The sequence below is a fragment of the Oxyura jamaicensis genome, chromosome 7 (genome assembly GCF_011077185.1).
Source record: "Oxyura jamaicensis isolate SHBP4307 breed ruddy duck chromosome 7, BPBGC_Ojam_1.0, whole genome shotgun sequence".
NCBI lineage: Eukaryota > Metazoa > Chordata > Aves > Anseriformes > Anatidae > Oxyura > Oxyura jamaicensis.
In genome coordinates this window covers 33,427,737-33,446,270 of record NC_048899.1, presented here as the reverse complement: position 1 = coordinate 33,446,270, position 18,534 = coordinate 33,427,737, and the positions used below count along the sequence as shown (strand labels likewise).

At 39.2% G+C, this 18,534-nt stretch overlaps 1 protein-coding gene across 3 annotated transcripts in view; it reads right to left on the bottom strand.

Annotated features, from left to right (window-relative positions):
• The window catches only part of THSD7B (thrombospondin type 1 domain containing 7B), a 309,975-nt gene that overhangs the window by 131,346 nt on the left and 160,095 nt on the right, over positions 1-18,534 (bottom strand). For all 3 annotated transcript variants that reach the window (XM_035331980.1, XM_035331981.1, XM_035331983.1), the window contains exons 9-13: positions 14,473-14,664; positions 10,726-10,957; positions 7,882-7,997; positions 1,245-1,377; positions 122-225 (exon numbers count right to left, since the gene is read on the bottom strand). In XM_035331980.1, the coding sequence (XP_035187871.1) occupies positions 122-225; positions 1,245-1,377; positions 7,882-7,997; positions 10,726-10,957; positions 14,473-14,664 (777 nt within the window). The remainder of the gene's footprint in view (positions 1-121; positions 226-1,244; positions 1,378-7,881; positions 7,998-10,725; positions 10,958-14,472; positions 14,665-18,534) is intronic.

The following is an 18,534-nucleotide window of genomic DNA, read 5'->3' as shown; positions in this document are numbered from 1 at the left end:
TTTACACTTGAAGTGCTTCAGTCACTGTTTCCAAATGGGCTACTGTAAAATTGTAAAGACCCTTCTTAAACGTCACCCTCCATCACCTTAAATATTTTGAGGTTGCATGGAGAAAGCTTACCCCTTGACTGCAAACCATGTCCACACGCCTCGTTATATCCCAGCACACCCTGTCTCACTGAATCTGGTACCAGTATACAGTTACTCCATCGATGGGTCTTCCACCTGCGAGAGGAAAAGGTCAACAATTAAGTAGCTAAAACTGGAAAAAAATTAATATATCCAGACAAAAACTTCTGAAAGCTGAGATACAGATGATGATATATTGTGAACTGAAATTCAGATGTAAGGTTCACCTTCTAGAAAGCCACACCATCCTTCCACCATATTTCCTTTTCTTATTTTGGGGGGGAATAACTCAATGTCACAAAATAAACAGCAGTTTCAGTGAGCTTTGAAATCAGGTTCTCTTCCTGCAACCCCATTCTTGCACGACTGATGCTTTACACAATCTGCTGTCTGTGCCATGACGTGTGTCAGCCAGGAATGCAAGACAGTAGTTTTCCATAGTGCTGTGCAGTACAGTGCCTTGCAGAGCTGAATGTTTCAGCTCCTGCTTTGTCAGTTGCCTGCTCTGCTCTGGGTCCATGGGCTACAGGATGCGTGGTTTGAAGATTTATATGCAAAGATATAACACATTTCTATTTACTAACATTGTATAACAGATGGGTCATAGAATTTTAATGAGAGTGGTGAGTAATTGCCCTATTGTACTATTTGTCTAATCAGAATTTTTTAAAGTGCATATTATTCACTGGAGTGAGAGCATCAGGGGAGAAGACTGTTTCTGCAATAAGCATACAATTATGATTAAGGCAGTTGAGTGCCTGTGGTACCAAAATAGCTTGCATTGATTTTTAGGTACATTGAGGGGGGAGTTCCCAGTAAAACTATCCTTAAACACTTCAGACCCTGAAGTTACCATTTTCAGGAGCTGTCTATTGGTGCTCATTCTGATGAAGCCAGATAATTTCAAAGCTCCAACTTGATCTCTACTTTTACATATTTTTCAAAATTTTCTACTCATATATTGTTTTTACTATTCACATTATTGTTATAACCTGGCATTTTCCAGTGCGCTGTCATTTTCTTGTGAAAATTGTGCAGGATGATCCAACAAGATTAATTTCTAGAGAACTGGAAACCCACTAGCAAGAAGCTGATTCAAAGCTAATGCTTTTTACCTATACACTGGACAGATGGGAATATCTTCACATTCTCTTTCTTCATACAAGGTGTCTGGGCATGCATGTCCCCCATTGGCAGCATCCTGAATGATAATCCTATACCGGGATTGCTTAACTGCTGTAGCATTGTCTGTAAAACAAAGAAAAAAAATGGTTTCTAGATACAGTTGGCACCCTGTGTTAGTGATCTAGCTGTCTTGGCTAAAAACATCCTCACATTACATTTATATTCTGAGATAGTGAGCCCTCTGGCTCTCATGACCCCTCACAAAGAAGCGAGGGAATGGTACATAGGATCAAAAGCTTTAAAATTACAAATAGTTCAGCAGAGCAGCACCTGGAAGGTTGATAATTTAACAGCTTAAGAGATGCATCAGAAATGGCTTTTTTACAGAACATCAAATCAGACAAGAAAATAGCTATGAGCAAATGCTTAAACACCTGAGCAAGGGAAAGAAGACAAAAAAAAAAAAAAAAAGAAGAAAAAGAAATCTGTTACAGTGGAAGATTTTGTTCTTGAAAATATTCTGGTGGTCTCAGGTTGCTTCCATCTGTCTGTGTCTAGAAATTATAGATGATAACTTCCTGATAAGAAAACCATCACAACCAACAGAGTCTAATTCTCTGCTTATCCTGCATTATGCACAAGGTCAATGCACCTGGAAACACAGCTCACAATCTGTGGTACAGAATGCAGTGCGAGAAAAAAGGCAAGGATTTACACCAGTGTGACCTGACAGCTAAAACAAACACAATCCTTGACTGCATAAGTGGGACATAGTATCTGAGATCTGGTGTAACTGCTGTGTATGCCAGCAACTGAAAAGGGGTCTCAATAGAACTTAAACGTTCCAGACCAGGAAAACCTGTCTTATGATAATGGACTTCATCAGACTTGTCCAAGAGTAGTCTGTAGTCTGTAGTACAGTAGTCTGTAAATTAACCCAATTATATGGGAATTATTTTTGAGCCCAAAATGAGGACAAAGCTTCTGCAGCAACACTACAGTGCTTTAGAGCAGAAGAGAAACATCACATGGTGGACACAAAGTGCAAGTACAGGTCCAGTGAAAATGTTTGGCTCCAAAAAATCAGTTATACAAGTCTTCACTTAGACTTGTGCTATCACTGTGCAATCACCACAGAGGGGCTTGGCAGGAGGCACCAAATGTTGCTCACCCCAGTACCCTACCCTGAGGCAGGATAAGCACACCCAGGGCAATCCCCCTCCTAGTTCTTTCATAGCCACCACCCAAAGCAGCCCTACAACTTCCTACAGTCTCCTTTCAGATGACAGGCCCACTACTTGTGGAGAACCTTTCCTTAAAATTGAATACAAGTCATCCCTCTTTTAAATTAAGCCAAACCTTTTTAATCTTCTGTGCACTAGACATATGTTATTCCTATTGTCGGATGAATAAATAGTCTCCATGAAATGTTATGGGACTTGTATCCACCCCAAGTCTTCTCTAAACAAAGCAAACCCAGTTCTTCATAGGTACTCTTCAGTCATCTCTCACTGATCCCTTTCCTACAATGGAAATGCTCAAGGAATCCCACCTGCAGCCTCACCAGTGCACAGCATACCAAGACCTTCGGAGGTATACACACACGTCCATTGCATTTAACAAGCCCAATACGAGTTATAGCATTTCAAACTGTTGACTTTCATTTGTTTTGTAGTCTGTAGTATCTCTAGAGTTGCCTGAGACAGTACTGATGTCTTTACTTCCCATTCTGTCTTCGTGCAATTGATTTTTCCTTCCCAAGTCATATTTTGAAAAATTTCTCAAAGATTTCAGTATCACTTAATATATTTTATTTGCTACCTCCTTCAGCTCAGCACCATCCACTAATGCTATTACTCAGACAGATGAGTTGTTCAGACAAATAGCAAATAGAACTGGGACAAGAGCAGTTTTCTGTTGAACTCTCCTTGGCTCATGTTCCAGTTTGATCCTGAGGAGTGGTATCTGTCAACCAACTGATTAGAAGCAGCTTTGCAGAGAAGGAGCTAGGTGTCCTGACAGACACATTAATGATGAGGCAGCTACGTGCGCTTGCTGCAAAGGGTGACAGCATCCTGGGCTGCACTGCCAGCAGGTCAATGGATCCTTTTCTTCTGCTGAGCACTGGTGAGCCATCTGGGTGCTGTGTCCAGTTCTGGACTCCAGAGGGTAGGAAGGACGTGGATATACTGGAGAGAGTTCAGTGAACAGCCACAAAGATGATGCAGAGACTGAAGTGTCTGACACACAGGAAGAGACTGGGACTGCTCAACACAGAAAGAAGGCAGCTTGGGGGATCGTAGCAGGATAGCCAACGGGGGATGGTAAAGGAGAGGGAGGCAGACTTTTTTCACAGTGATCTTCACTGAGACATTTTTCAACCAGCTGAATACCCATTTACAGTGATTTAATTCGAATCACTGTTCTTCAGCTTTCTGATAAAAGTTTCATGTGTCAAAAATCTACCACTTCCCTTAGTTAGTGCAGGAATGGTGTCAGAAGAGATTACATTTACTGGGCATTATTTGTTCTCAACAAATCTATACTGGCCAGTTTATCATAATCTTATTCTTAAGATGTTCACATCTCAAGTAACAACTAATTCTTGTGTTTTTTCCACATAATGAAGTTAGGATGAGTAATCTATAATTTCCTTGATTTCCTTGAGCTTTCTTTTGTTGCTGTTTTTGTTTGTTTTGCTTGTTTGCTTGGGGTGGGAGGTTGGGGAATTACTTGTGTTTTATTTATTTCTCTAGGACTTAGCAATTTCTCACCCAGAAGATAGTAGCCAGATACTCTGACATTACCTATTACTTCTTTCTCTATTCATACAGCCCTACTGACAGGGAAACAACTTGAAATATTTATTCTTGAAATATTTATTCTTTAGTCCATTCCTCTCCTAGCTGCAGACAGGAAACAACAGCAGCATTGCACATTCCCTGTTCTGTGTTTCCCTCATTTCTCAGTAAGTAATGGATATGTATTTCATTTGGCTTCTACTTACTTCTAATCCATTTCTGTTATCCAATCTATTTTGTAACCTAATATGCTTCTATAACTTAATCTGCATTCTTGATTTAGGTACTATGCTTTTGGGCATTCCTTTAAATTCACATTCAGTTATATGTTTGTTTCTAATTTTTGCCCAACAATTTGCTGATCAAAAAAGTATCAAGATTCTGAACAATTCTGATGATGAGGAGAGATAAAAACAGATGTTTTCTCTTCACAGGTTAAAGCTTGAACACACAAGTCTTATACAGGCTTATGCACACCTTGTTCCCCTGTGCTACTGCTCCTACTAGCTATTGTAATAGTTTCAGGATAGAAAGTGGTAGAGTACAGTTGGACTCGAGACCTTGGTCTTTCTTGGTAGCTTCCAGACCTTCCACATTCTTGTCTGCATAGAACATGTTCTGCAAAGGTGTAGCAGGCAGTTTGCTGAGTTTGTTGAAGTTTGTCTTTTTTTAAAGCTGTCCTGCTGATATTGCTAGTTTTCCCTTCTCTGAAGAATCATGAACTCTATTTCTTTGTGATGACTTTAATTCAAATTGTCTATCACCATTAGAATCTTAGCCATTTCCTTCCGATTAATCAGTACCAAATCCAAATGAGCTTCCCACAGTAATTTTCTTTACCTCAAGAAACTAAATTATCCTCAACATTTATTGCACATTACTCAAACCCCATTTTCAAAATTGAATTTCCTCATTGGCTTTTCTATAGCTTTCTTTACAAACGTTACTGAACGCAATTTTTATATCTCATTTAAGATTGTTACAGCTTGATTTTCCAAAGTATTAACATTATGTAGGACTGTACATTTAAAGCCAAACTTCAGCTGATTTCAAGTAAGGTTATGACTGTTTGCCCTCCTGACAAATCAAGCCCCAGGATCTGAAAACAATCAACTTTTATGTCCTTGACTCTGCAATTCAGATAATGGTGTTTGACAGTTTTGGGGGTGTCTTACCTCTGTTTCTATTCCCATCTTCCTGCCCCACCACCTCCGGTCTCTTCACCTTACACAAAGACTCATATGACTCCTCCTATCAGTCCATTCTTTTAATTCCTCCTTTGCTATCGCATCTTTACCTCTTCTCCATTTGACCCCCACGGCTTCCCTGGCACACTGCTCAGGGCTTGGAGAGGTTGATTCCCACTGTCAGATGAGGGACAAACTTCTTGATCACTACTCTAAGGTCTGGCTTTCTCTTGATGGAATTGCTGCCCCAGCTTTTACAGGAAGCATTCAGCTTCATCCTTTTTGCTCCTGACTGGAGGGAAGGGGACAGACTTGTCGGCACCAGTCTTCATGTACACAAATAATAGGGACAGACCCTCCAAGATTTTAGTTGCCAAAATCAGATCTGTCTCCAGTATTGTTGTGCGGATAAGATTTTTTGAAAGCATAAGCCTAAGTTTGACCAACTCTGGTTGAGTATTTATGAGAACTGACAGTGGCAGATCCTTGACAAAAACTGTCTGACACAAGCTAAAGGTCACTGGAATTTATTACTGAGGCAAGCCATACATTTTGTCCACTTTCACTCTACCTCATTTCAAATAAGTTTTAAGTCATAGAAATAAATTTGATAGATATGGCCTAACATTTCATGTAAACTTGTTTAGAGGATTAAGCAACAATGAAATTGTTAACCTTCACCCTGGACAACCAATGTCCAGAAGAGGAAAGTTACTTATAGATACCATCTATTTTCAGGAGGGAGATGAAAAAAAATGTTTATTGTGAGTTTTGTTTCATTTTAATCTCATTTTAAATCTATGCTGGCAGACCAGAGAGCACATCACCCATGCTGAGAGCAGATACCTCACCAGGCACCTTGACCATCCAGTATGCAAGAAGATCTACATGCTGTTCATTCAAACCATTTAATTTTCTGAAACCTCCATGTGGAGTCTTTGATTCTTGTTTCAATTCATCCTCAAAGACCCATTAAAAAAGATATATTATATGAGACTGTGGTAGACAGTTGTCACCTTTAAGTATCTGAAATGGCAGAGAATCAATAACCTGCAACAACCTCTCCATTCTGCCTCACCAACAGGTGTTTTGATTCAATTGCACTTCTTTTGTGAATTATGTTGTCCATCCATCTGTTATTGCCCTAAGTTCACTGCTGTCTACACTTCTAAGGTATGAGATAATCCATTGCCAGAAGACAGCCTGTTGTCTGATGACATTTAAATGTAGGGAAAATGTCATCTTTTCTACTGTTAAATAGCAAAGTTGGATGCATTTTCTCGGATAAACTACAAACAGCTTAACTGGTAAAGTTCTGTGTAAACCTGATTTAGTGACTGCATGTTTGTCTAAGCTCTGATCTTATGCTGGTACACATTTAATTTTAAATCTGCCAAGCAATACCTGCTCCAGCTTGATGTGCTTAGTAATTCACCATCTGTATATTGTTTTCATTAAATACAACTTTTCTATAAACAACAAAACCCCAAACAACTCACATACGTATAGCAGTTTCCAAATTTCATTATCATGTTGAGGTTTTAATTGTGCAATGCAAATTAAAAAAAAAAAAAAAATCTTGCAATGCAGCCATATCAATAATGGATCTAGCAGAAAGCAAACTCCCCCATCTAAGAAGTTTTAATTTAGAATTATATTAAAATGATAACACTGCCAAGAAGGTTAAATAATTAATTTCTTCTCATTTTAATTGTAGACTATTATTTAATAAACAAAGTAATTTGCCAGGTAATTTATTCTACTTCTTCATAGGCAGCTCATTTAAAGTCTAAAAATAAATTGCTAATTAAAACAGGATTCACTGTTTTAGAAAGCAACTCATTTTCCCGTAAAATCTAACAAGGACTATGCTAGAGCATCCACTGAGAATCTTTGAAGGGCAAGGAAGCTGCCAAGAAGAAGGAAATACTCTGGTAACTAAGAAGACTTTCATCTGAACAATTAATGAAACACATATATTTGCCACAAAAAAACAGCCGTAGATCATTATAAAGTAACTTTGCTAAACACCTAGCATACAAAAGCTAACCAACTAGATCAAAGAAACATATGGTACTTGAAAAAACACAGAGTTGTTTGCACAGCCCTGTGCGTTCCTCTGGATTGGTCAGGAGAAACCAATTTCATATAATGAAGCAATTCCTCAAATATCCATACAACACTGGGGTCTTTTGTCTTTGAAGGAGTTCTCCCTTAGTGCTCAGGATGTCAAATCTTAAATTCCATTATGTCCCTCTTGTAGGCATCCACAAGGTGATGGGAAGTGCACAGTGGGAAAAAGAAGGGTTTGCATCTCTGCAGATCTTTTCTGTCTCTCCACCCACTTGTGTATCCCTGCCCACTGGTGTTTGCATTTCCCAGTTCGGCATTATCCACACTGGCAGCCACCTGCCTCTGCCTGAGATGCTCAAGACTTGTTAGCAGCTTCTGCTGTCTGAAAACACAACTGAGAAGAAATCCTGCAGACCAGGGAGCTGCTAAAGCCTCAGTAGTAACTCTGAGGTGAAGGCAGACATCATATGTCTGGGTACTCCTCAAGTCCTTGCCCCCTGTGTCATTCCATTCCCCATGGCCATGGATGTAACAGTTTGCCCAAAATGTTCTTTCTAAAGGCTTACCAGGTTGACATGCTGTTGGGCAGCGACTCCACTCACTGAATGGTGTAACGATGCAGTCCTTCTTGCAGAGGAGGAGACATGGTCGCACAGTCTCAGGTCTGGTGGAATCTGGACATCTATCAGTTCAAATGCAAAGATATCATGCCATCAATAAACAGCAAATCTGTAGGAAAACATTCATCTCATACGATTCTCACAGGGTTGCAAGCATACTGCCATACCAAAGATATCACTCCCACTCACAGCAAGCCTCACGTTTATTCCCCTTCACCCTCATGCTACCAAACTGAACTCAGCACACTTGCACAGATTTTAAATAACGTTGTTTGGTCTGATGACTGCAGAGTAAACGTAACACTGCCTATGATGCCTAAAATACAATGCTCACTGAAGCAACACAGATATATTTATTGCCGAAGAAAATGCGTAGTTATGTTTATGAGGCAGTCCTGGTTAACACAACATACAACAACCTTCAAACCACTCACAACTGTGTGTAAAGACTGATGTGATATTCCTCATCTTTCAAGCTGCTAGGAAATACAAAAGCAGCTTAAAGCCATCTTTGTGCCCCCTTCCCAATACGCAGTAGGAGCCTGCAGGACTGAGGCCTTGGTTGCTATTTGGAAAGTTGTGCAGCATAGGATGGGAAAAAAAACTGTGTTGTTTTTCTTTTCTTGATTTTTAACTCCTAAATGAATAATATGTAACATGTATTCTAGTAAAGGATTCAGACACAGACAATTAATATTTAAAAACTAGAAGGGTGGAAAAGGGACAATTTTCTGGAAACGAGCATATCATGCTCCTCGAGTAGGTGGTCAGAAAGGGCATTACCCTTTTCTAATTTTTATCAATTTCTTGTAGAAAGACCACTCAAAAATACTTAGGAACACATGCAACCCAAAATGATCACATTTGAAAGAGGAACGTGCCACTAAGCCAAGATAGCAAAGAAAAAAAAAAACTTTGAAGTCGTGATTCTGTTACTGAGATGGTAATAAAATGCTGAAAGGTAAAATTTAAAAGAAGATAAATATAGAGAGGCATTTGTACTCATTAAGCATGACTATTCTAGAGGGCAGAATTCTGTTATCTCTATTCTGTTTCTGGTTAGTAAGGTGTTGAAACATATTTTTGCAGTAATTCTAGTTTTATTCATCTTTCTGTGCCTTGCACCTTCTTCAAATACAGTGTAATTTTTCTTCAAGAAATCAGGAAAAATGCAGAATACAAAAAAAATCAGCATGCCAACACACAAAGGCTATTAATTTACATAATACATCCCATTTCTGAAGTCACATAACGGTAGAGGTTCGCTGCAGCAGTTTTAACTGCAACATTACTTTAGGTCAGTTTTCATCAACTCAAACATAAACTATGTCAGCAGAATATCTTGCTCTGGTTCAGTAATCCTCAATTTGCAATTTCGGTACAAAGGGCTTGGGTTCCCCACAGAGTCCCTCACCCCAGGCACCTGTTCTAAGGGCAGTGCATGCAACCAGTGCTTGTGCCCTCACCAAGGAGGACTGTCCAGCACCAGACCCATCCAGACCCTCCTGGAGAGTAACCAGATACTGCTTTAATTCAGAAACACCGAGTTTGTATCGGTTTTATCCCTTGATTTAGAACCATCTTTCTTACGATGTCTAAGGTTTTCATTTGTAAGGCAGCTATCTCTATAAAAACAACACACAGAGAGGCAGAAAAAAAAGAAAAAAAATCAGTAAGAAGCTCTTTTAGGGACTCAGAAGTCCTCTCTGGTACAGCTACTTCCATCACACAAGGAATGCTGCGGTGTGGAAGCTACCACCCCAAAGCCAAGGACAGCCCATTTCTGAAAGCTCCAGTACACAAATCTTTTCTTTTGGTATGATTTTTTTCCCTTCAGACACTTCATGTGACTACTTACTTCCTCCTTCAGTTCCATTTCCCCTTAGACTATCTCAAATTGGAGGGGGCAAACAACTATTTTAGATGTTACGTAGCTCTATAAACAATATGTTTAATTAGACAAAGTTGCAGCATATCAATAGATTTGAGATATAAATGAGTACTAGATTTCTTCCCTTTTATTTAATTAATCCCATTAACCTCAAGAATTTTAATTAACTTTACTGAAATCAACGCAGTCTGCTTATACCAACAGAATTGTTTTGAGAGCTACAATAAGAAATGAAACTCAGTTGTAAGTCTCTAGACTCATTATCAGCGGAAAAAATAATTAGCAGCGTCTTGATTTTTTGATATTAGGGAAAACATCTGTGCTGCTTATTTTCCTCATTTACTAAAAGCAAAGCAAAAATCAGAATATTTGTACTTCAGAATACATAATATTGGTGTCTTGGTAGCACATCACAGAAGTTATATAAATCAACCGAATTATATATATATCACATATTTCTCTCTCATGGTGTAAATATAATGCAAACTATTTTTTTATTATTTCATTAGAGCATTGTTAGTAATGCATTCGTGAATGTTATATCTGGATGCACTTGGTATTTTCTTCACACCTGTCCTTGAGAAAAAAACATTTGCAAAAAAAAATGTGAATTAGAATAATAGCCAAAAAATAAATAAAAATAAAAATTGATGGCACTAAAATCATGCTTTTGAGGGGGGATTTACACATAAAAATTGAAAATGAGATAGCTATTCATTTTTGTTACCTATTAGTAACCTCTACATAGTAGTGATGGAATAGTAGCTGGAGAATTAGTCCAGAAATAAAATTATTATTAAAGCTGATGATTCTAGCTGAAAACGCTTTTATACTTAATGTACCGTAACTACAAATCATCGCTTGAGTTATACAGACAAAGGTATATTGCTAATGAATACCTTTTAGGTGTAACATGGCCGGAACTGCTCTTCATGCAGGAGACTTTCCTTGTCTGTGTGCCCACTCCACAAGTGGCTTCTCCACTCCAACTGAAGGTCGCATTCAGCGCAACCAGGGCATCCTCAGAGCAAGAGCTCCAGGGAGACGTTTCCCAGTAGAAATGCACACACGGGTGATCATTGCAGGCACGATGCTCCTGCAGGACTCGGTCAGGAGGACAAGCTTTTCCACCTGGAAAGTGTCAAAAGAACACAATATTTTACCTTATGACATGTGGCAAAAGGAAGTCATGGAAAAAAATAAATGTGATAGGTTCGCTTAACTTTTTTTTTTTTCCCATTTAAAAATAAATAAATAAATAAAGCTTAAATAAAGCTGTTGACCTTTATGGCTGCAATAACAACTTTCTAAAATATTGTTTCCCCATTAAACTAGCCTTGCATAAAATTGTGTTCCAACACATAATGGAAACAGAAATAGGCAAAGCATATTTTTGAGTTACCTTATTGATACTCCTACGCACAGCCAAGTTGATTCCATTTAAATGGCAGTATCACTCAGCAAACATGCAATTAGCTTTAAAGACAAATTAAGCATTATTTTTATGCTCATACTCCTTGCTCATTTCCCAAGGAGGGATATCTCTTAGTAATACTTGTACTATACCCAGAGTTGTACAGGATGCTAACCCATACTTATGGAGATTTGTTAATACCAACTGATACCCACATCTGCAAATCAAGTGGGAAAAAAACTTGAAAGACAGACTTTGAGTCTGAAGCCTTTTCTTTTCTTATCTGAGGCAGCATCCTCCAAATTCGTGTCCAAAGATTTTGCTAAGATACTGCACTTTGTCAACAACTTGTAATAAATCCACAAAGTACAGGAGTATGAACAGTCTCCCCAGAAGCCTTAACGCTCCAGCCAGCAGCCTGAATTTATTCCATAAAAGCTGCAGATGTTCATAGCTCAAAAGCTAGAGAGTAATGCAGTGAAATTGTAACAGTAAGCATTGTCATTTTAGGAAGAAAGAAGTAAAAATGACTAAAATCAAAACCATTCTCTTCCAGGAGGCTGAAACTGGCAACTTATGACACAGCAAAAGGGCATCAAAATTAAAGCTACAGGTTTCTGAAAGACCTGAATTGTTGGGGCCAGATATCACGAGGCTCAGAGCACCTTTATGCCCTACTAAAATCAACAGGAGATGAAGGCATATAGCTCCTCAAAGGGATGCTGATCACCTTGCAGGACTGAGCCTTCTCAAATGAGTTATGACCCCAAACAGCCACAATAACACAGCAAAGATAGGGATAGAAATTTCTTAGCACGCTGATTTGGATAATTACACCACATTACTGTCCTCTTTTTCTTCTTTTCATGAGCATGGACTGTTCCACATCATGTTCGGTCTCTGAAAGGTTTAGCACAATGGTAGAGTGGAAAATGCCCCTGGGTATCTTACTTTCCTGAAAAACTTCTGCTTGGCAGGAAAACTGCAGACTGGATATGCTCTTGTGTATTTGAGCACACTTCCAAAAAATAAAAAAAAAAAATAATAATAAAATGACAATAAAAAGCAAATGGCAAAATATCTGGTCCATTAGACAGGGAGAAAAAATCTAACCTAAAATTTGGGCTTCCCAGGGAAAAATGATATGCTCTTTTCTCCAAATACCCACAGTAAGGAAGAACTCTTAAACCAGCAAGAGTAATAAGGGAGTTTTAATTTCAGAACGTAAGTAATGCCTGATGGTTCATTCAGCCTAGCAGTCTGCCTGCCGAAGTGGCAGCTGGAGATGCTGTTCAGCAAAAGCACAAGAGCCTGGCCACTTTCTGCAGCTTATTCACAACTTTTGTGCAAGGAAAGCAGGACAGCACACCCCTGTCTAGCCCATTTAGAAGACATTTATGGACCTTTTATGGACCTGTTGTTCATCAGTTCCTCTAATCCATTTTAAATCTGCTGAGACTCGCTGCCTCCACACTCGCCTTTTGCACCGAGTTGCAGAAGTTTTCTGTGCTAAGAAATAGCTTTTAAAACTTGATTTTAAAGCAACCTCTTCTAGTTTCATCATCTGCCTCCTGGTTTCATATAATGGGATTTTGTGAACGGCTTGGAGAAAGTGACCAAAGGGTTTGAACCGAGGTCACCCTGCAAGATGGCATCCAAAAGTCCTGAGAGCACAGCCAAGCCCAACATTGTCTCAGCTGACAGAGGACAAAAGAAATATGATCTGCAATGGTTAGCAGAGCTCAACAGAAGTTGGTGGCTCACCTATGGGCTGGATATGACAGAGTCAGAAAACATAACATTACCTTGGTATTAAATGAAAACAGTATTAAATCCATTTCTACTTCAGCCTCCCCAAATTCTGATCAGCTGTATGACTCTGCATGGTAAAACATTTTATGCTTTGCTAAAGATGTTTAGAAAAAGTTGGAGTATTTGGTTTTATTAATTATTCCTTTCTAAGAGGCTTGAAATATTCAGTTCAAAGCATGCCATTTTTAGCTTAGTGTGGTTCAGACTACATATTCTTGAGATCACTGAGCTTATGGACTTCTAGGATTCATTTCTTCAACCCTAGCAATAGTTCAGCCTTTGTTCTACTTTTATAATTCCATGCTAGTCTCTCATTTGCATTTCGTTCTCACTACGGAAAATATGAAGCCAACTTTATTTTTCATTTTAATTATTCTTTAACTCATAGACTTTTTTGGTAGTAGTTATTATCATTCAATCAACAATTACATAGCAGTTTTCATCCTGAAGGGTCCCAATTTTCTTTGCAAGTGCTTATAAGGATGTTTATGTGAGTACAGACCATTCATATGAGCAAGGGTTTGCAGGATCAAGTCCTTAACATTGCCCCAGAAACAGTGGGTGGTTTTAATGATAATTTAGGAAACAGCACTTAACAGAGCTTGTCCTAGACTAGATTTGCATCTGAAGTGTTTTGCTGCTGGATTAACTGCACATAGTGCTGACAATGGTGGATATTTTCTGTTGTGTCAACAAGGCTTTAGTCTGTTAGACCTGTTCATGTTTTATGAATTTTTATGCGCTCAGTGTGATATTATTCAAATCCTTTGAAATAAACCAACACGTAAATGAATTGTTGTATGTGTGACTGTAGTTAGAAGATTATAATTCTAGTAAGACATAGTTTGTGTAGAAATCATATCACTGTGATGTTGGTACATTAAAATCCAGGTACGTGATGAGTCCGCAAAGATCCAACAGAGATTATGTATATTCATCAAGAGCTGTTTACTTATTTCAGTAGAAAAATAGGAAGACCAATACTTTTTAGGTCTGCATTAATAAAAGAAATAGATCCTTTTCTATTTCCATGTTATACAGCTCACTGTTCTCTTTTAAATTGATACTAATATGTTTTGATATGAAAACACTTGCATGGTAAGATTATGTCATGCTGCGCTTTCATTAGCATAGGACGTAGCTCTCCTGAAATAAATTCACACACAGATCTGGCCCTAAAATATACAATAATTCATAGGCTAAAGCAAATAATTTTGAACTATGACAGAATTTCACTAAGTAACACATGTATTAAGCCTATAAAGATCATCTGTTAGTTGCTAGGCTTGAAGTACAGACAAGACGTGTTATTTCTCGTTGCTTCAGTATTGGGATTAGTTTTGATCTAAATAGTTTGGCTGAGGAACACAAGCCAGTTCATTAAACAAACAGTGGTTAATCCAAAATATTTACCACTTACCCTCTGCTGGAAGGGCCAAGATGGACCTACTCCTGCTTTGACTGCCCTCGGCATTTTTACTGGAGCATGAATGGGAGCACGGGGACCACTGGGACCACTCGCTGATCACACAGTCTGTTGCACAAGGGATTTCACAAGCCATGACTTCAGGACGTGGATACTCTGAGCAAAGGTGATGGGGTACTTCTTCACCTAGAGCAAACAGAACAAAAAGAGGGAAGTTCGACTTGCTTTAATATCAATGGTCTGTATCGAACAGACTGTCTTTATATCAAATGTCTGCCTGACGGTAGAGGAATATACCACAAAAGAGTGCAGGATTCAGCTTCAGGCTTGAAAGTATAATATTTGAACAACCATCTAAATTATTTCTTCAGAGAAAAAAAACAGTGTGTTTTAAGCTTTATGTGTAACTTTGTGACTACACTCCACTTTATAAAGCACACAAGCTTGAGGAATGTGATAATCAATAAAAAGCTGTAATATCAATTATCATCAGAAGCCCCGTATTTTCCAGCAAACTCCAACTACAGAACCTATTTTCTGCAATATAAATTTTACACAGGTCCCCCACAGACGACAGTTTTCTTCTTCCTGCAGGACAAAGTACCTGATAGGTGTTTTGGTCATTGTTCTGTCACCTCACTAGAACTAACCACATACCACTTCTGTGTGCTTTTCACACAAAAACCAAGAGATCCAACATAATGGCTCTATTGTACCAACCCCATCTAAGGAAGAAATACTTTCAGTGGGGATGAACTAAGGGACCAGGACCAGAAGCATACATCTTTCCAAAATCCCCTTCTACAAGGCAGGACATTGGGGGTGGCGGGGAAAAGCCTACCAACCAAAAGAAGAGCTGGCAGAAGGAGAAGCAGAACAAAGCGTGCAAGAGGGATGTAATGTGGCATACAACACATGGGATTCTTGCTTTAAAAAGTAAAATAAAATAGAATTCTACTTTCAAAATAACAATGTCCAGTAATTTTATTAATTACATAGACTTTACAAGGACATCATAACTGATAAAAATTCACAAAACGTATCTCTTATGGTACTGAATTACACCCAATGTTTAATAAACATAATTCAAACGAACGGATACAGTTGACTTTGCTACACTGTTCTCTTGCTTAGCGTTTCTGGACCCTCATGAATTTTCAGTTAAAATCCAAAATTTCAGGAGGCTCAAATCTTCCTGTTTATAAACAACAAGCTCACATTGAATGCTACCTCTTTTGCCCTTATAATAGCTACAAAGCTCTCCTTCGAGGTTTCTTTAATTATAGATCTATGACAAAACATAATGACTATCCAAGCTCAATTATATGTAGGAAAAAAAATGTTAAATTTATAATGGCAACAGCAGAGTAACACTGGCTCTTTCACCTCACTCTAGAGGGACAGGGTCTGTAATGAGGTAGCCCAAGATGCAATTATAACCAGGAGGATAGAAATCTGTATTGCTTTTGCAAGACAATACATGTACGGGTGAGTAAATAAGAGAAGGAGGCTGCTAGCAAGACTGCATAAAACTGTCAATAGCGCCGTCGTATTATCTGCAGTTGCATCCCTAAATGAAGACAGGCTCATCTCCCTCAAGGCACAAATAAAACTTTCCAAGCATATTACAAGAAGTAACAGAGAACCTAGCAGGCAATCAGACTGCAAAATATGTTTTAAAATATTTTGTAGTCCTTTTCCTTGCAATTGCCTGTGCTCATCAGGAAGGGCTTGATAAGCCCAATCATTTTAGTACTATTTGTTGCAAGTCCGCTGAACAACAAAATTAAAACCAACACCCCCTTTGCAGACAGTCCCAAGTCCTGAGCAATGCGAGCCTATTTTGGTACTGCATTTGGCATCCCGTGCAAACCGTGCTTAATCAATCATTTGCTTCAACTAGCCTGTTATCACCACCGCTGCTTTGGATGCTCACATAATGCTGAGAACTATCCTCGGAGAAAAACAGTGCAATAAATAAATAAATAAATACAACATAAGCCTGAAGGCTTATTCCAGCAGTCCCCTTGAGTCATCATAGTGTCAAAAGCCCTGCTAACATTTTGACAGCTTGTCTGTATAGCCGCAATAACATGAGGGCATTCTGGGCAGACCTGATTTTAGGAGTCATTGGTACAGTGAAATCAAGAGATTATAAGCTTTGGTGAAGTACTGTAAAACATCCATCCTACTCTCCCTTCACTTACGTTCACAGGGAAGCATGCAGTCAATGACAGGGATGAGATGGATCATGGCCCGGGGAGTTGTCATAGACATTGGTCCTACAAGCACGCATCCCTTCCCTCCCTCTGTACAAGTTATCTTCATTATCCATGGGTTTTATGGCAAGGGAATTCCATGGAGTTCATTGAATTCTGGACTTGACCCAATTTTTTCCAAATATTGGATTGTGCCAGAGACATAAGCGTTACAGACAGTCCTGCTTGCTGAAAGCAGAAGTCCTTACACCGTTGCCTTTATGACTTTACAAAGATCATCTCCAAGCACCCAGCACTCCACTTGGAAGATGGTTCAAAACATTCAGGTCTCCTGTGGGATGGCTTCTTCCACCCATGAGCCTAGGTAGAAGCATGCACTTACATACCCCAATTCCCATTCCACAGATTTTGGAGCAACCACCCTGTGGGAAAGTGAGGCAAAGGAGCAAAATCTACTTTCCACTTCCCTCTGTGATTTCTTTTCACATCTGATTTATAACAAGTGACAGCAACAGCACCACTGCAACCAGAGGCTGCAATTCATGGTTCCTCAGCGATGAAATGAATATTTGAGTTTTGTTATAAAGAGCTTACCAACAAGTGCATGAAGGTATAATTCAAGACTCAGTTTGATTTACTTTATAGCTCTACTTGCTGTGCTCAGGTTTAATTACTGGCTGATATTAATGTAGAGGTATACCATTCTTCTGTACCATCTGCCCAGCAGAGACTTTTCAGAAGCCTACCATATATTGCAAAAGAAAATAATACCTCTCATGTTCCATGAAAACTGCTCAAACAGGATGCATCTGAAATGTGCTTTATGCATCGGCACAGATTTACAGGGAATATTAACTTCCCCAGAGCTTCCAAATTGTCCACCCAGTACCTTGAAGGTGTAATTCTTATTGCAGATCTTCTGAATAATCTTTCCACAGGAAGATTTCTCTCTCTGCTAAATAAGGCTTTAAGCACCTAAATTATCTAAACGCAATACAAGTTCCCCTCCGAGTATGTGTTTAGATCTCGAGATGAAGCTTCTGAAATCAGCCATAGAGAGCTGTGGGGTGGCAGACAGGGATGCCAGTTTTTGTGAGTCACTCGTCCTTCAGGAAAAACAGGGGAAGAGACAGCACTGACAATGACAACTGCAAATTTGCTCCCTATTCAGTTCTTCAGATGAGAAAGGATGACACTGCAGTGAAGTTATTCTTGTAATAACCAGGAATTAAACTCAGTGGCAGTTCAGAGCACGGCAGTAGTTCTTCAGGTACCTGGTCTTTCCCATTCAGAGCCCACAACAGTTCTCCAACAGGAAACTGGTTCTTGCCCACAAATTTCTGTGAAGTTGTAATAAACTTAGAGCACTGTTCACCAGTAAAGATAACCAGCCAAGGCAAAAGGACAAAAAAAAAAAAAGGAAAAAAAGGAAAAAAAGAAAAAGAAAGAAAAAAGGGTTCTTAGGTTTTGTGGAGTCCTCTAATCAGCTTGGAATGGATCCAACCCATCCAAACTATCCTACCCCAGGGGTTACTGACACAGTCTTCATTGCCTCTCTTCAGGTATTACTTACTTGCTCATTTCATCTTTATTCCTCTCCCTTGACATTGGCAAAGTGCCCAGAATTAGTCTCAAGGAACCATGCTTACTCCAAAGAGCATTTTTTCCTGCCGTAATACTGAGCAGCACAAAGCCCCAGCTGTTACTCAGATGCAACGGGAGGACCGGTGAGGATGATGACTGAGCAACCGAAGAGCTTCAACCTAATGCTGAGGACACGCAGGTAGAAGTTCAGTGGGACTCGGACGGGGGTGAGCTTTGGGAAACGCCTTCTATC